The following is an 18,891-nucleotide window of genomic DNA, read 5'->3' as shown; positions in this document are numbered from 1 at the left end:
ACTTTGAAAGAGTCTTTTCCCTAGCCTTTTATGGTTAAGAAGGAAATTAGTTTGTTTCTGCTTGTATGTATTAATCATATTTCATTGGTGAAACTATAGAATTACTCGAAAGACAGCCTTCCCTTTAAGTATCTTGTTATTTAGACATTTTCTCTGCATTTTTTTTTTTAATGTAGAAACTTTTCACTTGCTTTTAGGCAAGGAAATTACTTTTGAAGAAAATATAAATTAGCTTACCCGTGTTCCTTTTGAAGTTACTTTAAAATTGATGTTTGTACTTTTTGGCATATTTTCTAATAGCTTTAATGTAACTTGAAAGCTTTCATATTTTCTTTTCGTTTTCTTTACACTCTGTGTCATCTAGTGACTTTTCATCTTTTATACAAGTGCCAAAGGGACTTGTAGGGACTATCTTTCCATACTCTTATACACAATGTATCATCTTCTACTCTCTTTGAAGTTGTCAGATCTTTTTTTCTGTCTCATACATTTTTATATTGTTTTATGTATCTCCTTTTTTGGAAAGATAAATGCAGTAAAATGTCAAAGTACTTTTTAGCAGCTTTGACTGAAGCCATATTTTTTTCAGAATTCACCTTTTCTTATAGATCATTATTCTAGAAATAGACTTAAACACGTTATTAATCTGTTTTCCATTTTACTTCACAAATCAGTAGTCTAAGTGGTGAGCTTCATTTGAAAGATAATCAAATATCTGAGAGTTTGCTTTCGTTTGATTTTAAAATAGTTTTACACATACACATATGTTTTACATCTGTGGTATAGTCTATTTAACAGAGAAACTTTTAAAATCTGGAATGTGTTTTTCATACATACAATTTTTAGATGCTAGTTTAGTAGAAATAATAGAAGCGTTGGATTCAGCCCTATTGAAATGACTAAAGGCAACTAGGCATTCATTGCCCAGGTCTTAATTTATTTGTTATCTTTATGCTAATCAGATCAGATCAGATCAGTCGCTCAGTCGTGTCTCTTTGCGATCCCATGAATCGCAGCACTCTAGGCCTCCCTGTCCATCACCAACTCCCGGAGTTCACTCAGACTCACGTCCATCGAGTCAGTGATGCCATCCAGCCATCTCATCCTCTGGCGTCCCCTTCTCCTCTTGCCCCCAGTCCCTCCCAGCATCAGAGTCTTTTCCAATGAGTCAACTCTTCGCATGAGGTGGCCAAAGTACTGGAGTTTCAGCTTTAGCATCATTCCTTCCAAAGAAATCCCAGGGCTGATCTCTTTCAGAATGGACTGGTTGGATCTCCTTGCAGTCCAAGGGACTCTCAAGAGTCTTCTCCAACACCACAGTTCAAAAGCATCAATTCTTCAGCGCTCAGCCTTCTTCACAGTCCAAATCTCACATCCATACATGACCACAGGAAAAACCATAGCCTTGACTAGATGAACCTTTGTTGGCAAAGTAATGTCTCTGCTTTTTACTATGCTATCTAGGTTGGTCATAACTTTCCTTCCAAGGAGTAAGCGTCTTTTTATTTCATGGCTGCATCACCATCTGCAGTGATTTTGGAGCCCCAAAAAATAAAGTCTGTTTATTTTTTCCCACTGTTTTTCCCACTGTTTCCCCATCTATTTCCCATGAAGTGATGGGACCAGATGCCACGATCTTCGTTTTGTGAATGTTGAGCTTTAAGCCAACTTTTTCACTCTCCACTTTCACTTTCATCAAGAGGCTTTTGAGTTCCTCTTCACTTTCTGCCATAAGGGTGGTGTCATCTGCATATCTGAGGTTATTGATATTTCTCCCGGCAATCTTGATTCCAGCTTGTGTTTCTTCCAGTCCAGTTTTTCTCATGATGTACTCTGCATATAAGTTAAATAAACAGGGTGACAATATACAGCCTTGACGTACTCCTTTTCCTATTTGGAACCAGTCTGTTGTTCCATGTCCAGTTCTAACCGTTGCTTCCTGACCTGCATACAGATTTCTAAAGAGGCAGATCAGGTGGTCTGGTATTCCCATCTCTTTCAGAATTTTCCACAGTTTATTGTGATCCACATAGTCAAAGGCTTTGGCATAGTCAATAAAGCAGAAATAGATGTTTTTCATTTTGATTAATTAATATAGTTCTGGGAAGAAAGGATTTTGTATGGGGGGCTTTAGATATCAGAGTTATTTTTGAGTTTATTATCAGACCCAAGGGGACCTCTGAAGTACTAAAGAGATAATAATAACCTGTGTGTCTATCATAGATCCTTAGAAGAAACCTAGGCAAAAAATTTTTTGGCGAACTAAACCATGCTTAACTCACCTTGACTCACTTGGAAGAGAGCCACGGTGGGTGTCCTTCAGTCAGCTAATCTTATTCAGAAGCCACGGGCTGCTTCTGTGCTTTTGCCTTTTGGAAAGGCATCATTTTTGTTTATTTCCAGGTGTATGAAATAAAGAGAACAAGGTCTAGGCAGAGCTTCAGGATTTTCCTTATTTTGAATCTGCCATTACCTATGAGAAGGGTGTTACAGAAACATTTGTCATGTAAAATGTAGCTTTTATTTTACCTTTTTAGGCTTGTGGTTATTTTAATTTATAGTGTTAAGTGAAACAGGTCACGATATTCTTATTATTTTTCACCTGTTTTCCAAACCCAGTTAATATAAATTAGGTAAAAATAAACTGTAGTCAGTTGACAAGAAGGGAAAACACTCATTTTTGGTGATCACCATTCCATCTGTTGTATGCCTGTAGCCAACAGAAACAGATGGTGCTTTGTTCACACATTGTTTATGTATATAACGTTTTTCTTTTGAATATTTTATGAGTTTTAATATATGATTGTTTTTAATGTATTTTTTAATTGGAAAACAAATACTTATTTTTAAGGAAAAAAAAATATATGCTGTATATATATTTCATTGAAGCATTTTGAACAGCTGCAAGACAGCCCTGACATTTATTCCTCAGCATAAATCTGAAGCTATTTTAGCCTGACAGAGGTTTTCAAGGTTTAATTGTCCTAATTAACATTGAATTTTGAATTTTGTTAATAAATAGCATTTTATCTTTTTATATATAAATTACATAGGAAGGCATTCTTCGTTTTGTCTAAACACTTGTGGCTTCTTTATTGTCATTTGTCATCAAAAAGGTGTGTCAGACTTAGAGAAATCAGTGTGCAAATGACTATGTGAAATCCATCTTAATGATATCAAAGATGTTGAGACACTGTCTTTTAGTTTTAAATTTAGTTCATTTGTGAAATGAATCATTCTAACCTTGGGAAAATAATCATACATCTGACTTAATTATAAATTAAAATAACCCAGAATTAAAATTTGTTAAGTTTATTGGTCTAAACAAGTGAAGTTATTGAAATATTTATTTATTTCAGATGATGTGCTTTTAAAATGATGCCTATAGTTACAAGTGTTTTATTCTTTCCTAACTTAGATACATTGTCTCTAATATTATGCCACTCTTTGTGGGTGTTTTTATCACCTCCTGTTTTCAAGTAAATGTGTCAAAGACAGGTAGAGCCAGGTGATCTAAGCAGCTCAGATTGTCAGTTTTCCCTGAGCAAGTAAAGTTCTTAAAAAAATAACAAAGAAAAAAATAGGAATGTGTTAAGATGTGGAATGATTTTCAGACTTCCATTTACTTTTAAGAGTGTAATAATTGAAAAGGAACCTCAATTTGGAAATAAAGTTTGAATCGTTTGGAATGTCTAGATAATATATTTGTTCTAAGTTCTAAAGCACCTTCTTAAATATTTTTTTTTCCTTTTTCCGTGCACTATGTTCTCCCTTCTGCTTTATCTTGTTTCTAAAGTAGTGTCAGGCTCAATGTATACCATGAAATGACCACCTGGTTATGAATACTTATGTACATCTAAGATGGGGCAAGATCTTTGATTATTGAAACTTGTTGGATGAGGCAACCTTTTTTCTTTTCCTGTCATTTCTCCTTCTTTTTAACTCCCCTTATGTTTTTGATTCACTAGAGATACCATGTTTAACATATTTTGTCTGTTTTGTTTGTAGACTGGTGTGAATTGCAACAGTTGCTGACACTTCATTAAAACTAGGGGGCAAAAACCCACTACTCTCAGTATTTTCTTGGTTTAGGGACTTGATATTGTGATGCATTCTGTTTGGATTAAATCCTCTTATTCTTAATTTTTGGAAATGCTAGTTTATATCATATTTGCTAAAGAAGCTTGCTATAAATCACTTTGGTAATGGATCATGTTAGTCATTGTATGTATAGGGTACCAAATTGAGTAGAATATAGAGTCAGCTTGAGGTATTGAGGTCTCCACTCCTTTGGGTAGACTTGTCTCCTTTGTCTCATTCACTTTTTTCAAAATGTAAGAACTTTTCATTTAGACATAAGAGTGTTACAGTTTATTTAACTATCAAGGGAGAATAAGACATTTGCTTTCTTTTGATAGTTTTACTCAACTCTATGTGGAATTAAATTATTAATCTTGGATTTATCATGCAAGAAAAATCACTGAATTGAGAGTTGTGAGACCTGGGTTTGAAGTTCACCTTCGGTCAGTTATCAGCTGTGTGATCACAGCTGATCAAGTTACTTCCGTGACCTGTTTTCTCAAAACTCTAAGATGCTATAATTTCATGTTGCTAGTAACAACCTTGTTTTTCTGGCTAGAAATTGTTTATGTTGGTTTCTTGTATTTAGTTATTTAAAATTACTGCAGGAATACGTAAATGATTACCTTCTTGTAATATGTGCACTTAAGTTAAAATCACTTAGATAATTACAAATGTTTAGTCATTTAAAAATACTGCTTTCATAAAATATAAAACAATTTATAAACGTAGAGATACGTAACTGTAGTTATGAGATAGGATCAGTGTGACATTATTTATACTTTATGATGGTAATTGCAGTATGGGTGATAGCTTACAGTGAATGAGGTCAGACTTGTTATCTCCAAAGAAGATTTAGCTTCAGGACCAGGGACCAGGCTTGATCACTCAATAGCTTTTGTGTAGCAGAGTTTTATTAAAGTATAAAAAGTGAGAGAAAGTTTCTGACATAGACATCAGAAGGGGGAAGGATAGTGCCAGAAACTCACTAGTCTTATCAAGGCCTTATATACTTTTACTAGACCTGCTCCCACAACATACATCTTAAATTAACAAGATTAGAACTAACACTAGAAAGGTCTTAACAGACCCACTCCCACAATATATGTCTTAAGATAACAAGATTAGTCAGGATGTTCTTGTTAAGGAGAAACTTGGCCTTCAGCAAGATAGATTGTTATATTGACTAAGACAAAGCTATGTAGGAAAAAAACCTTTGTCCTTTTCTCCTCCTTGAGAGCCCTGGACCCCTTTCTCTTTGAGGGCTCTGGACCCCTTCCTCCTTGAGGGCCCTGGACTCCTTACCAACCTACCTAAAGATTAGCTCTTCCATGGGTATGTAAAGCTTCCAATTGATGGAATCAAACCAGATGTTTGAAAATTTGAAGTATTAATCAGAAATGGTAAAAATTATATATTTTTAAAAGAACTGAGAATATGAACTTGGAGCATTGACATATATACTTTAAAAATTAATTCAGTGAGTAGATGATTCAAAAACTAGATGACTCAACAAAAGATGGGTTGAATGAAGAGAAATATAGAGATGTGTGAAGGCCGTTTGAACATTCTTTAGATGTTCAGAGAAGGCAATGGCAACCCACTTCAGTACTCTTTCCTGGAAAATCCCATGGACGGAGGAGCCTGGTAGGCTGCAGTCCATGGGGTCGTGAAGAGTCAGACACGATTGAGCGACTTCACTTTCACTTTTCACTTTCATGCATTGGAGAAGGAAATGGCAACCCACTCCAGTGTTTTTGCCTGGGGAATCCCAGGGACGGCCGAGCCTGGTGGGCTGCCGTCTATGGGGTCGTACAGAGTCAGACACGACTGAAGCGACTTAGCAGTAGCAGCAGAACTAAAATAAGTAATTTGAATATTTTTCCTTTAATAGTGGTTATTAATTTTGATCACCTTATTGAAATGGCTCTATGCATAATTTTTGCAAATTGAAAATAGATTATTAGAGAAGGAACAATAACTTACCCTTTTTGTCAGTGTTATCATTTGTATTATCTGGTATATTCATTTGTAGTTTCAATCCAAATACTTATTTTATTTAAACAAATTTATTGAATTTCTATATAATATGCATTATATTAAGTTTAATTGGGTCTGAAAAGATGAATATGACATGGTCCTTACCAGTTTTGGAAAAAATTGTGTAGGGGGGCAGAATTTGAAGCATAAAAGGAAGGAATGTCATAGAGGGGAAAGATGACTATACAAAGAGCTAGCCATAAGGTTTTAATTAGGACTTGGGTAAGTGTTGTCAGTATTAAAGGCTGTTTTCAAACTTTAATGTGTATATGACTTACTTGAGGATCTTGTGAAAAGACAAGTTCTAATTCAGTATGTTGTTGTGGGCATGAGATTCTTCATTTCTAACTCCCAGTGGATGCCAGTGCTTATGAACCATGATTCGTATTTTGAGAAGCAAGGCATAGTACTAATTCTTTGGAATTAAAAATAGATGTATGTGTGCTCAGTCACTCAGTCATGTCCAGTGTGGATTGCATTTGAAACCTTTCCCTGGGTACAGTTTCCTTTTTCTTCCTAATTTCTTCTATAATATAATCAAAATAGACTGATTGAGAGTGTAAGTGTAAATGAATATGTTGTCTTTAAATTTGCTTATTTTGAATGACTGATTATTTAACTCTTGGTCATCTGTTGTTGTTCAGTTGCTCAGGTGTGTCTGATGACTTTGTGACCCCATGGACTGCAGCTGGCCAGGCTTCCCTGTCATTTACTGTGTCCCTGAGTTTGCTCAAACTTATACCCATTGAGTTGATGATACCATTCAACCATTTCATCCTCTGTTGCCCCCTTCTCCTCGAGAAGCAGATTAAACAGGATGTGGGTTCTAAATAACAAGTGACTTAGTACTGTGGCAAATTGAAATGACAGTAATTTAGAATTGTTTGGTCCCTACTGTAACTTGAGAATAATGTTCCTTGATCTCAGTAGTCAGACGAAGCAAGTTTTGAAAGTGGTGCCTCCTTTCTCTTCATTCTCTCTTAAGAACAGTGATCTTCACGTGAGAATTATAGATCTCCAGAGTCTGTGCTACATGGGTCGAGATTTTTAACATATGGACTGCAAATACTGTTGTACTTGTATTACTTTAAAACATACAAATGTTGTCTTTCACATGGTAAATGTGTTCTGAAATACAGGATATAAGTTTCAAGAGTTTTAAGTAAATAAGCTCAAGCCACCTGTACCATGTTTTAGTTCATTTTATTTTAACCAGGATTGGGAGACATCTGAACCCTTTGCCTCCCTTGTTGCATAGCTGTTAAAAGTTGATTCTTGTTACTCTGACGTGTTTGTGCAGCACACACGCACACACACACACACACAGAGGCATGCAATAGATGTATTGTAAGTCCAGGGTTAGCTCTAGCAGTCATACTTGATAAGTTATGAAAGTTTAAATGTTCTTCATAAATCATCATAGTATGACATCTATGGTGTTCATAAATCTTCAAGCTAATTTTGTAGCTTATTTTTCTTATCAGATATCTGTTATTTAAAAGTAAAGCACTGTTACTATAGGCTGTACTTAATTTGTCATATTTTTATTTTCTTATATAAATTGTAACAAAGTGTAATAGAGCAGTACGGCATTAATTAGAAATGCTGCTAACTTTCCAAGTGCTTAACCTAAGCAGTAAAAATTTATTTTTACTGTTAATTAAATATTGGATATTTTTGTGGATTTTTCTTTCTTTCTTTCTTTCTTTTTTTAGAGAACCAGAGGACGAAAACGAAGCTTCATTCCTGAGGAAGAAAAACATGAGGTTGGAATAAGTTAAGCATATTTTGCATAGTCTAAACTTTGAGAAACTTCCTTGCTTAAAATTATTTCTGTTTTCCTTGTATCTTGATTTTATATTTTGTTTCTTCCTTGTATGACAGGAAAGAGTTCCTAGAGAGAGAAGACAGAGGCAGTCTGTGTTACAAAAGAAGCCCAAGGCTGAAGATTTACGAACTGAATGTGCAACTTGCAAGGGAACTGGAGACAATGAAAATCTTGTCAGGTAAGCTGGATGCTGAGACTTTAGGGGATTAAGGTTCCATCCTAATCATTTTCTCATCGCAGATAAAATGGGGGGGAAAATCACAGTATAGGACCTTTCTTAAAATCTTGAGTGAAAAAAGTACTTCAGAAACAAATTTCATCCAATGTGCTACACATGGTTATTCTCTGGATTTAGATTTAGTTAAGAGTGATAATCTGGATTTTGAACAAGAGAATTAATTTTCCCTTGACATGAGAAGTTGACTGTGTCCTATAGATAGAGGCCACAAAAATAATTTGATCTAAACTCTTTGCGCTAAGGTTATTATGTTTTATCTCATAAAGCAATAAAATTACTGAGTTTTGTTAGCATATAAAAGTTGATAAGTTTTTTAGCAGTAATGTTGACACGAGCTTTGTTAGTACTTTATCATTTTTCAAAAAAAATGTGTTAAATGCTTCTCTCTTATGAAATAAAGAAAGGTGAAAAGATGGCCTAGTTAGACATTTTTTGTTTTCTGTTTTGTTTTCTTGTTTCTTTGTTTTGTTTTGTTACTTTTTTTTTTTTTTAAATCAGACATGATTCTAATCAGGAATCTCAGGTGATATGGCATAGTGGCTATTCCTGAGGGTCCAGAGACTGCTAATTTTAGCCATTTGCTGCCTCTCTTGCTGAGATGATGAAATGCGCAAAGCTTTCAGTGAGATGAAGCAGTGGGTGGGTGAGAAAAAGGAGACCTTATCTAAAAAGAGGTATCCTCTTTCAAAGGACAGTGACACAAAGAATTTTTTAGTATGTTATGGGAACACTTTCTGGTTTCCTTCAAAAATTGTCTTTTGATAAACCCCTGACTAACTCATGGCATAGAAATTAAATGATTCAAAAATTATTAATGTGTATTAATACCTTTATAAGATTTTAAATATTTGCTTCCAAAATGATGTCATTTGTTTGTCATTAGAAGTATAATTTGCTTGTTTTAATTTCTTAAATTAGAGGCATGTGGTTTTAAATTTCACGACTTTATGCCGTCATTGAGGTAGAAAAAGAAAAAGTATAAATTCCAGTGAAGAAATACAGAGTGCTTCAGCAAACTTGAAAAAGTCTGTAATATTAAACAACTGTTTTTTGAAATAGTTTATGTAGAATATCATGAGAGCTTTCCTGGAGATTAAGCTTATTTAAGTTTGGGGTAAATTAGTTCTAGTATCAGAAGAGACCCATGAGTAATTCTCATCACAACATGATCTTCTGTTTTATATAAAAAAAGAAATCCCAAGCATAAGCATAACATACTGGAATGCATAAAACAACAAATAAATAAAAGAAAAAACATAAAAGCACTCTTACATAATGAACAAAAATTCAGTCTAGAATTGAGAGTGGCATTGTGGGGCATGATCATTTTGAAGCAATAGTTAAAGAGAGCTGGTTATTCTTTTTATAACTATTAAAATCTATGTAAATATCTACCTCCTATTTATTTTCTTAAAATAGTAGGCTGATGCAGGACTTCTTGTATAGACTCTACATGTTTTTGTCAGGTTTTTATTTTAAATTATTTGGTGATACATTTGAAAAAAAAGAACCTAAGAAGTAAATACAATTTTCATCTTAAAAACCACTTTATAACAAGAGTGTCTCCAGGACATTGTTTTATAGTTGTCTTAAAAAAGAAAAAATAGGTATCACCTTTCTTTGGTTCTTGATAAACATTTTTATCTATTATTAGCCTTTCCTCTCATTTATTTAATCAGTTCCTATTATAAAATTTTCATCCTCACTTGCATTATTATAACATTCCAGTGTCGGATTTTTGTGAAAGTCTTCTGGAAGGTAAAGATATTTTTGTTACTCGAGAAATGATGGATATACAAATCTTCCTCCCTAGTTTTGCCTTGTTAACAAGATAATATCAGATTTTCTGCAAAGATTTTAGAGGTAATGAAGAGGGAATTAAATGTTTTATAAACATTATATATTAATAATGTTCTGAGAACAAAATAAGCTGGATATAAAGCCTCACCATAAAATGTTTTATAGTTATGATGTGATTGTTCTTTAAAAATACATATATATTTTATCTACATTTTATACACACACACACACACACACACACACATTTAGTTTAAACACATTGCTCTTGGGTTAAAGAAGAATTTTATGTAGAATTTCATGTGTTTCAAGAGGTATGCTTATAAGCCAATATCTACCATTTCCCCTAAGATCTCTTTTATTTTGTAATGGTACCATTATTGTTTGCAAACCCCTCTCCCCAAAACCCACACTTTTATGATTAAGTTGCATCTTAAATATTATGTACACATGCTATTTTTTTAACTTTACTTTTAAGACATTTTAATTAACCTTTTTTTCCCTGAAGATATATTTCAGTGCTTGATCATAATACTTATTATATATGTTTATTAAGTCTTCTTATAAAATCAAACTTCTTGGGTCATAATTTAATTATTAATATTATATTGAATATACTGTATTTTCTCAGGTTCCTCTGAACTAATGTACATGACTCACTGGAATCGGCTGTTTAGCAGCTTTGATTTTGAAACCACACTTCTCTATGTAATTCAGGCTATATAAAAAATTCTTATGATGTTCCTGGCTTTTTCAATTATTTGTAAATATGTATATGTTAATTTACATGTATTTTTTTTTAATATCATGAGGAAGTTGCATTCAATTTGTCAGTTACCTGTAATAGTAGGTTCCAAATGTGATTTTCTGTTTTGCCTTTTAAGTTTTCTCAGGTCTTTGACAAGTAATTTAGAATTTCTTTGTCTTGGTTTTTTCCTCTCTTGTACATGATCACAATCATGCTTTATAAGCTTTATGAGTTATTCTGTATAAGATAGTAGGGAAGTGGTATTATTAATACTTAGTAATTCAAAGAATACATGTATGTGTGCTCTGAAATAAGGGTTCTAGTTGGTAAATATATTACATTAATAATACTAATGCATATTTTTTTACCTTTTAGAGAGTGTGCTTGTCCTGTTTTTGTGTATGATTATTCTTGCAATAAGGGAGACAAAAAATTTGAATTTGTTGAAACATGGTCCCTAAAATGATTTGACCAACTGTTTCTTCTAAACATGGGAAATATGAAAGTTATCAGTGTCTTAAGGATGAAAAATGGGTTTACATTATTATATTGATTAAAAAAAATAGTTCTTCCTTTTTTGCCATCTGCTTTTTAAACTTAATTAAAATTTAACTGAAAAGTTTCCTATTGAAAATATATTTCTCTGTGTTATTTAGTGCAGTTAAATGCTAAAGGGCAAATTGAAACTGTCTTCAAATTATGAGGTCTTTGGGGATATTTATCTTTTTGCTCTGAATGTTCCTTGTTGGAGGTACTTTTGAGCTCTTAGTGATATCTTACTTGGTTTTGCTTCCTCAGTTCCTGGGACATTTAATTCTCAGTAAATGCGTGGCAAATGAGTGACTTTGCCATATGAGTAGTGACTGATTATTCTTTGCTGAATTAATTTAAAAACATTTAGTATTCTAATTTGTTCCTAGAACAAATTGTTCACTCAGTATATGATAAAATGTTTAAAAGACTTAATAAAGGAGGATTACTTTCATGTCGCTAAAGAGCAGTGGTTTTTTTCTGTGCTTTAGGTAAAGGACTAGGAATCACAAATTTGAAATGTTAGTTGATATATTAATGTAAAAGTAGAAATAAAGTGATTATTCTTCTTGAACATATTTTATTTTCAAAAGATAGATTTTAGAGGTAGGTTGGCTTTTGTTCTCTACACATCTTTATCAAACTATCAAGTTAGGAATAAGACCAAAATTTTAGGCTTCAAATTTTAAACTCAGTGGGACACATTTTATTGCTTAATGGGAGATAGGAGAGAGGAAAAAGGTCTCCTAAAACTAAGATCCTTAAAATCCATTAGTCCTCTTAAATAACATCTTTAGTTTTATCTTGTATTGTGGCCATTACTTAGAAGCATTGAGGGTAGGAAGTGAACTGTGCAGGTGTTTTATTTTTATAGCTAAGTCTATACCATTAACTGTTTACTATATGCTCTTCCTTATTTGAGTATATGGCAAATTATATAGGTATTGAACCATTTTGGTTACAAGGTTAGGATGTTTATTTGGTCTGTTAACACTGTTATTAGTACTTTTATTTATTTGGCATTTTAAACATCTAGCTTCTGAGTGCCATCCTCAAAACAATTTGATGTCATCATAAGTTACTAGGAACACAAACACAAATTCATATTTATCAATTATTTCAAATATTGGTCTCTGTGATAATTCAGATTTTTCAATTTATAATTACCTTTCCTGTTTTAGCTTGTTGGAGGTTTATAGATTGCCTGGGTCATAGTAAGGGGTGTTTTATTCCCCAGAGATTCGGTTAGACTAAGAGCAGATCTTATTTATAACTCTTATGTTCACAGAATGTAAGATCACTTTAAATACTAATAGATTGTTTTAAAGTACTTAAAAAAAATAAAACTAAGTTTCATTTCTCTTAAGAATAATTGATTACATTTGATAGATTGCCTAAAATATTTCATACTGTTCATGGGGTTCTCAAGGCAAGAATGCTGAAGTGGTTTGCCATTCCCTTCTGCAGTGGACCACATTTTGTTAGAACTCCCCCCCACGACCTGTCTGTCTTGGGTGGCCCTACATGGCCTGGCTCATAGTTTCATTGAGTTAGACAAGGCTGTGGTCCATGTGATTAGATTGGTTAGTTTTCTGTGATTGTGGTTTTCAGTCTGTCTGCCCTCAATAAGGATAAGAGGCTTAGGGAAGCTTCCTGATGGGAGAGACTGACTGAGGGGGAAACTGGGTCTTGTTCTGATTGGCAGGGCTCAGTAAATCTTTAAACCAATTTTCTGTTGATGGGTGGAACTCTGTTCCCTCCCTGCTGTTTACCTGGGGCCAAACTGTGATGGAGGCAGTGAAGGTAGAGTTGACCTCCCTCAACAGGTCCATTGCATGTACAGCGACACTCAGTGCCCCCAACCCCGCAGCAGGCCACCTGACCCACGCCTCTGCCAGAGATACCCAGACACCCACGGGCAAGTCCGGGGCAGTCTCCTGTGGGGTCACTGCTCCTTTCTTCTGAGTCCTGGTGCACAGGTTTCTGTTGTGCCCTCCGAGAGTCTATTTCCCAGTCCTGGCAGCTCTATGGTGGGGTTAATGACAACCTCCTCCAAGAGGGCTTATGCCATACCCAAGTCTGCTGCACCCAGAGCCCCTGTCCCTGCAGCAGACCACCACTGACCGGTACCTCCACAGCAGACGCTCAAACACAGTTCTGTCTCAGTCTCTGTGGGGTCCCTGGGTCCTAGTGCACATATGGTTTGTTTGAGCCCTCTGAGTGTCACTGGTGGGAATGGGGTTTGATTCTAAATGCATATTCACCCCTCCTACCATCTTGCTGGGGCTTCTGCTTTGCCCTTGGATGTGGGGTATCTCCTCACTGCTGGTCCAGCAAGTGCAGCCGCCCCTCCTGACCTTGGGCGTGGGGTATCTCCTATCTATTTCTGCTTTATTGACTGTGCCAAGCCGTTGACTGTGTGGATCACAGTAAACTGTGGAAAATTCTGAAAGAGATGGGAATATCAGACCACCTGACCTGCCTCTTGAGAAATCTGTATGCAAGACAGGAAGCAACAGTTAGAACTGGACATGGAATAACAGACTGGTTCCAAATAGGAAAAGGAGTATGTAAAGGCTGTATATTGTCACCTTGCTTATTTAAGTTATATGCAGAGTACATCATGAGAAACTCTGGGCTGGAAGAAGCACAAGCTGGGATCAAGATTGCTGGGAGAAATATGAATAACCTCAGATATGCAGGTGACACCACCCTTATGACAGAAAGTGAAGAAGAACTAAAGAGCCTCTTGATGAAAGTGAAAGAGGATAGTGAAAAAGTTGGCTTAAAACTCAACATTCAGAAAATGAAGATCATGGCATCTGGTCCCATCACTTCACGGCAAATAGATGGAGAAATAGTGGAAACAGTGACAGACTTTACTTTCTTGGGCTCCAAAATCACTGCAGATGGTGACTGCAGCCATGAAATTAAAAGATGCTTACTCCTTGGGAGAAAAGTTATGAGCAGCCTAGACAGCATATTAAAAAGCAGAAACATTACTTTGCCAACAAAGGTCGTCTAGTCAAGGCTATGGTTTTTCCAGTAGTCATGTATGGATGTGAGAGTTGGACTGTGAAGAAGGCTGAGCGCCGAAGAATTGATACTTTTGAACTGTGGTGTTGGAGAAGACTCTTGAGAGTCCCTTGGACTGCAAGGAGATCCAACCAGTCCATCCTATTGGAAATCAGTCCTGAGTATTCTTTGGAAGGACTGATGCTGAAGCTGAAACTCCAGTACTTTGGCCACCTGATGTGAATAGCTGACTCATTTGAAAAGACCTTCATGCTGGGAAAGATTGAAGGTGGGAGGTGAAGGGGACGACAGAGGATGAGATGGTTGGATGGCATCACTGACTCAATGGACATGAGTTTGAGGAAACTCCAGGAGTTGTTGATGGGGGAAGCCTGGCGTGCTGCAGTCCTTGGGGTCACAAAGAGTCGGACACTACTGAGCGACTAAACTGACTGACTAAAATATTCAGCATGATTTATTTTGATTATACACTTTCTAATTTATTATTTCTTATGTAGTTTATCACACAGTGATCAGTCTTAATGATAAAATTTGCATATTTATGTAGGAATGTCAAGTGATGGTGCAAATGTATATTATTTGGATATTTATAAATTAGAAACAAATTGTAAAATGATTTTTCTTCTAATAAATTTCAAATTATTAAAAACATTTCCTGCACAAAGACATTTCTGGTTAATCTTCTGTTTCTATTCCTTATTTTTACCAACAGTTTCAAGGATAGGTTTTAATGTTTTGTTTTGTTTTATAACCCTGAGTCAGTGATTGGTGTAGTACAAATTGCTGTGTTCTAAAGGATTGTTTCCAAAGCTTGGAGATCTAATATTTCTTTCAATTATATGTAGTAAAATGTATTCCCTCATGTCACCCTGATGTCCTGTGTGATATATCTCTTCTTGAAGTTCACTGCTGTTAGTGCTGTAATATTACTTGACTTTGCTCTCTTGCAAGTATGGCCATCTAGAAGGCAGAGTCTCTGTTTTACATATCCTTATAGCTCCCCTCTTCTTACTCCAAGTCACTGAGCAAAGAGCGCCTCCCTGTGGTAGTTGATGGCTTACACACTTTATAGGAGGTTGCGTTACAGAATCATTGGCCAGATATTAAATCTTTCTAATTTTTATTTTTAATATAAAATAGGCTTAAAATATTATCAAAAATCTGATATAAAAATCTAATTTTACATAAAAGGCAAGGATAAAGTAGCATATCAAGATGTTGAAAGACATATAGACTTCCTATAACTCATAGCCTGAGGAAATGTGCTAATTCTTTAACAAGATTCTCATCAAAAGGGAAGGTAAGTGTAGCATTCTAAATACAAACTAATGAAGCACTTGCAATTATTTGAAAATTTAAACAGAGGAGTACAATTATGACTTGAAATTTCCTTTTCTTAGGTTTTTTAACTGCTTAAAAAACTTTTACTTTTTGAATAACCATAATAAGAAATAGTTTATAGAAACAGATTTTCAAGGAATTCTGATATGAATACCAAACAACATCACCTAATGCATAAGTAAAATTAAAATTGAATAGAATTCAGAAACTTCTGTCATATTCTGGAGAGTTTAACATCATTATATCCATATTTTGAGAAAATATTTCTAAATTTTCATTTTGTTTAACAATTGATTTTTAAGCTTTTTGTATTAAAAAAAAACCTAGTGAGGTCTACTTTAGTTTTGAAAGTTTATTATAATTTTTGAAGATTGGTTACTTATTTTTAACTTAAAAAAATGCAATCAGCTTAATACCAGAATTAAAACTCTATAAGAATGCCAGCATTTAATATATGAATAATGCTAGAATGTATAAAGAAATTAGCCTGAGCACTGATTAACAAAGATATTTTTCTTTCTATTTGTAATCAAAGATTGGAGAAGGAAATGGCAACCCCCCCAGTATTCTTGCCTGGAAAATTCCATGGACAGAGGAGCCTAGCAGGCTATAGTCCATGGGGTCGCAAAGAGTCGGACACGACTGGGCAACTTTCACTTTAATCAAAGATAAGTAGGAAAAATGCAAACATTGCAACTATTTAAAGTTTCATTATGTGTCACCCTATCTGATATATTTTTAAAAATAGATATTTTGACAAAATATGATCTTAATAATTTTGATGTAAACAACAGACATTAAAATTCAAGTAGGAAAAATGGCTGTATCTTATAGAAGTCTAGTTACATGTGATTTGTTCAGTGTTTTTAAATCCAGACTCTGTAAACTACTTAGAGAAACAATAATTAAGCTGCCCAAAGGTTGTAAATTCTGAATTAATGATGAAACGAGATGAAACAGTTTCATAGGAACATTTCTATAAAAATTGAAATATTTCACAGAAATATTTCATAGAAATATAAAAATGTATTCATAAATTGTCTTATCTAGTTTAGGTTTCAGGACAATATATTTTCCTATTTGCTCAAGCTTAGAATATATAGGAAGTAGTTTCAGAATTGCCAGCCCCAACCACTGCAAAAATAAATCTATTAAGTTCAGTAGTTGCTTGTGTATGTGTGTGTGTGTGTGGTTAAAGTTACAAACAGTGAAATGCATAAATGTTAAATGAATAAATTGGTGAATTTTAAGAAAAGCATGTAATAAAAATTTTTATGATGCGCTTATGTAACCCCCATTTCTATTAAGATGTAGAACAGTTTTTTTCACTCTCAAGAGCTGTGCCCTTTCCTAGTCATTCCCTCTTCTCAAAGGCAACCATTGCATTTCTTTCCCCTAGAAGTTACCTCTTGTAGAACATATAAATGGCATGTTTAGTTTTATTTGATTTCAGCCTTTTTAATGAATGTGTGAGGGAATGGCACTGTGGTTTTAGTTTGCATTACTCTGATGTATAATAATGTTGAGCACATTTTTATATGCTCACTGGCTGTTTGTATATCTTCCTTTGTGAGCTAATTATTTTGCTCATTAAAAAAAAAATTGGGTTGTATGTTTAGTATTGAGTTTATATGAGTTTTTAATATACTCTATTTTGCAAATACATGTTTTTCAGACATACAATCTTTATCTATGGCCTGCTTATTCATTTTTTAATGGTATTAGAGAACAGAAATTACTAATTTTACTAAGTTCAGTTTAGCAACTTTTTATTTTATGATTAATGCCTTTGTGTCCTATCTCAGAAGTCTTTGCTTAGGTCCAGGTCACAAAAATTATCTTTGTGTTCTTCTAAAAGCTTTATGATTTATCTTTTATACTGAGATTGTGTGGTTCATCTGAAGTTAATTTTTGTTTAACTTCAGGTATAGTTAAGGAAGGTTTGTTTATTATCCCATGTGGATTTCTAGTTTTCTAGCACCAATTTTCTAAGAAATTTCTAGCAAGCATTTCCTTTCTGCATTAAGTTGCTTTGGTTTCATTGTTAAATATTAATTGACTTTTTAAATGAGGGTCAGTTTCTAGACTTTGTATTCTGTTCCATCAAGCTATGTACATATTTCTAGGCCAGTACTAATGTCTGGATTATTGAGGTCTTATCGTAAGCTTATTTGTTATTTGGGATCCTTTGCATTTTCATATGAGTGTCAGAAAGAGCTTTCCATTTTTATTAAAAGGAAGAAAGCCTGGATATGATACCAAAAAAAGCACAGGCCAGCAACAACAAAAAAAATATACATTTTAGACTTCATTGAAAATTAGAAATGTCTGTGTCAAAGGAAATTACCAACAGAATAAAAAGGCAACCAACAAAGCGTGAGAAAATATTTGCAAATCATGCATCCAATGAGAGATTGATATCAAGAGTGTAAAAAGAACAACAAATCATTTACAACAATGAAAAAAACTGATTAAAAATGAGCAAAAGACTTGAACAGACATTTCTCCAAAGAAATTCTCCAGTTATTAAGCATATGAAAAGATGCTATACATTAATCATTAGTGAAATTCAAAGCAAAACCACAATGAGATACTGCTTCAAACCCATTAGAATGACTATTATCAAACAAACAAAAATAGAAGATAACAAGTTTGGAGGAGGATGTGGAGAAAAAGAAATTTCACTTCTAGAGAGTGTATACCCCAAAGAATTGAAAGCAGGAGCTTAAAGAGATATTATACATTCATATTCATGGCAGCATTATTGCTGTGTGCTTAGTCGCTCAGTCGTGTCTGACTCTTTGTGACCCCATGGACTGCAGCCCAACAGGCTCCTCTGTCCGTGGGGATTCTCCAGGCAAGAATACTGGAGTGTGTTGCAGTGCCTTCCTCCAGGGGATCTTCCCAACCCAGGTCTGCGTTGCAGGTAGATTCTTTACCGACTGAGCCACCAGCAAAGCCCAAGAATACCAGAGTGGGCAGTCTATGCCTTCTCTAGGGTATCTTCCTGACCCAGAAATTGAACGAGAGTCTCCTGCATTGCAGGCAGCTTCTTCACCAGCTGAGCTACCACGGAAGCCTGGCAGCATTAGTAGTAGTAGTCAAATGGTGGAAACAAACCAAGTGTCTATTAATAGATGAATGGATAAACAAAATATGATATATACATGTTGTTATTGTTTAGTCACTAAGTCAAGTCACTATTTGCGATGCCACAGACTCTAGCCCACCAGGCTTCTCTGTTCATGGTGT

General features: G+C 34.6%; 1 protein-coding gene across 18 annotated transcripts in view; it reads left to right on the top strand.

The window, feature by feature from the left end:
* The window catches only part of PHF14 (PHD finger protein 14), a 188,536-nt gene that overhangs the window by 87,830 nt on the left and 81,815 nt on the right, over nucleotides 1–18,891 (top strand). For 17 of the 18 annotated variants that reach the window (XR_015162946.1, XR_015162947.1, XR_015162942.1 and 14 more), the window contains 2 exons: nucleotides 7,836–7,886; nucleotides 8,005–8,126. Coding sequence is in view for 11 of the 18 variants with exons in the window: in XM_086397622.1 (XP_086253748.1) it covers nucleotides 7,836–7,886; nucleotides 8,005–8,126 (173 nt within the window). In the remaining 7 variants the exon portion in view is untranslated. Of the gene's footprint in view, nucleotides 1–7,835; nucleotides 7,887–8,004; nucleotides 8,127–10,614; nucleotides 11,727–18,891 lie in introns of those variants that run through there. The other variant, XM_086397621.1, reaches the window with a different exon arrangement.

The sequence above is a fragment of the Bos grunniens genome, chromosome 4, assembly GCF_055505025.1.
Source record: "Bos grunniens cultivar Pamir isolate PY7600 chromosome 4, Bosgru_T2T1.0, whole genome shotgun sequence".
In the NCBI taxonomy this organism is placed as follows: Eukaryota; Metazoa; Chordata; class Mammalia; order Artiodactyla; family Bovidae; genus Bos; species Bos grunniens.
The sequence above is the reverse complement of the archived record's forward strand: the minus strand, read 5'-3'. Positions and strand labels throughout refer to the sequence as shown.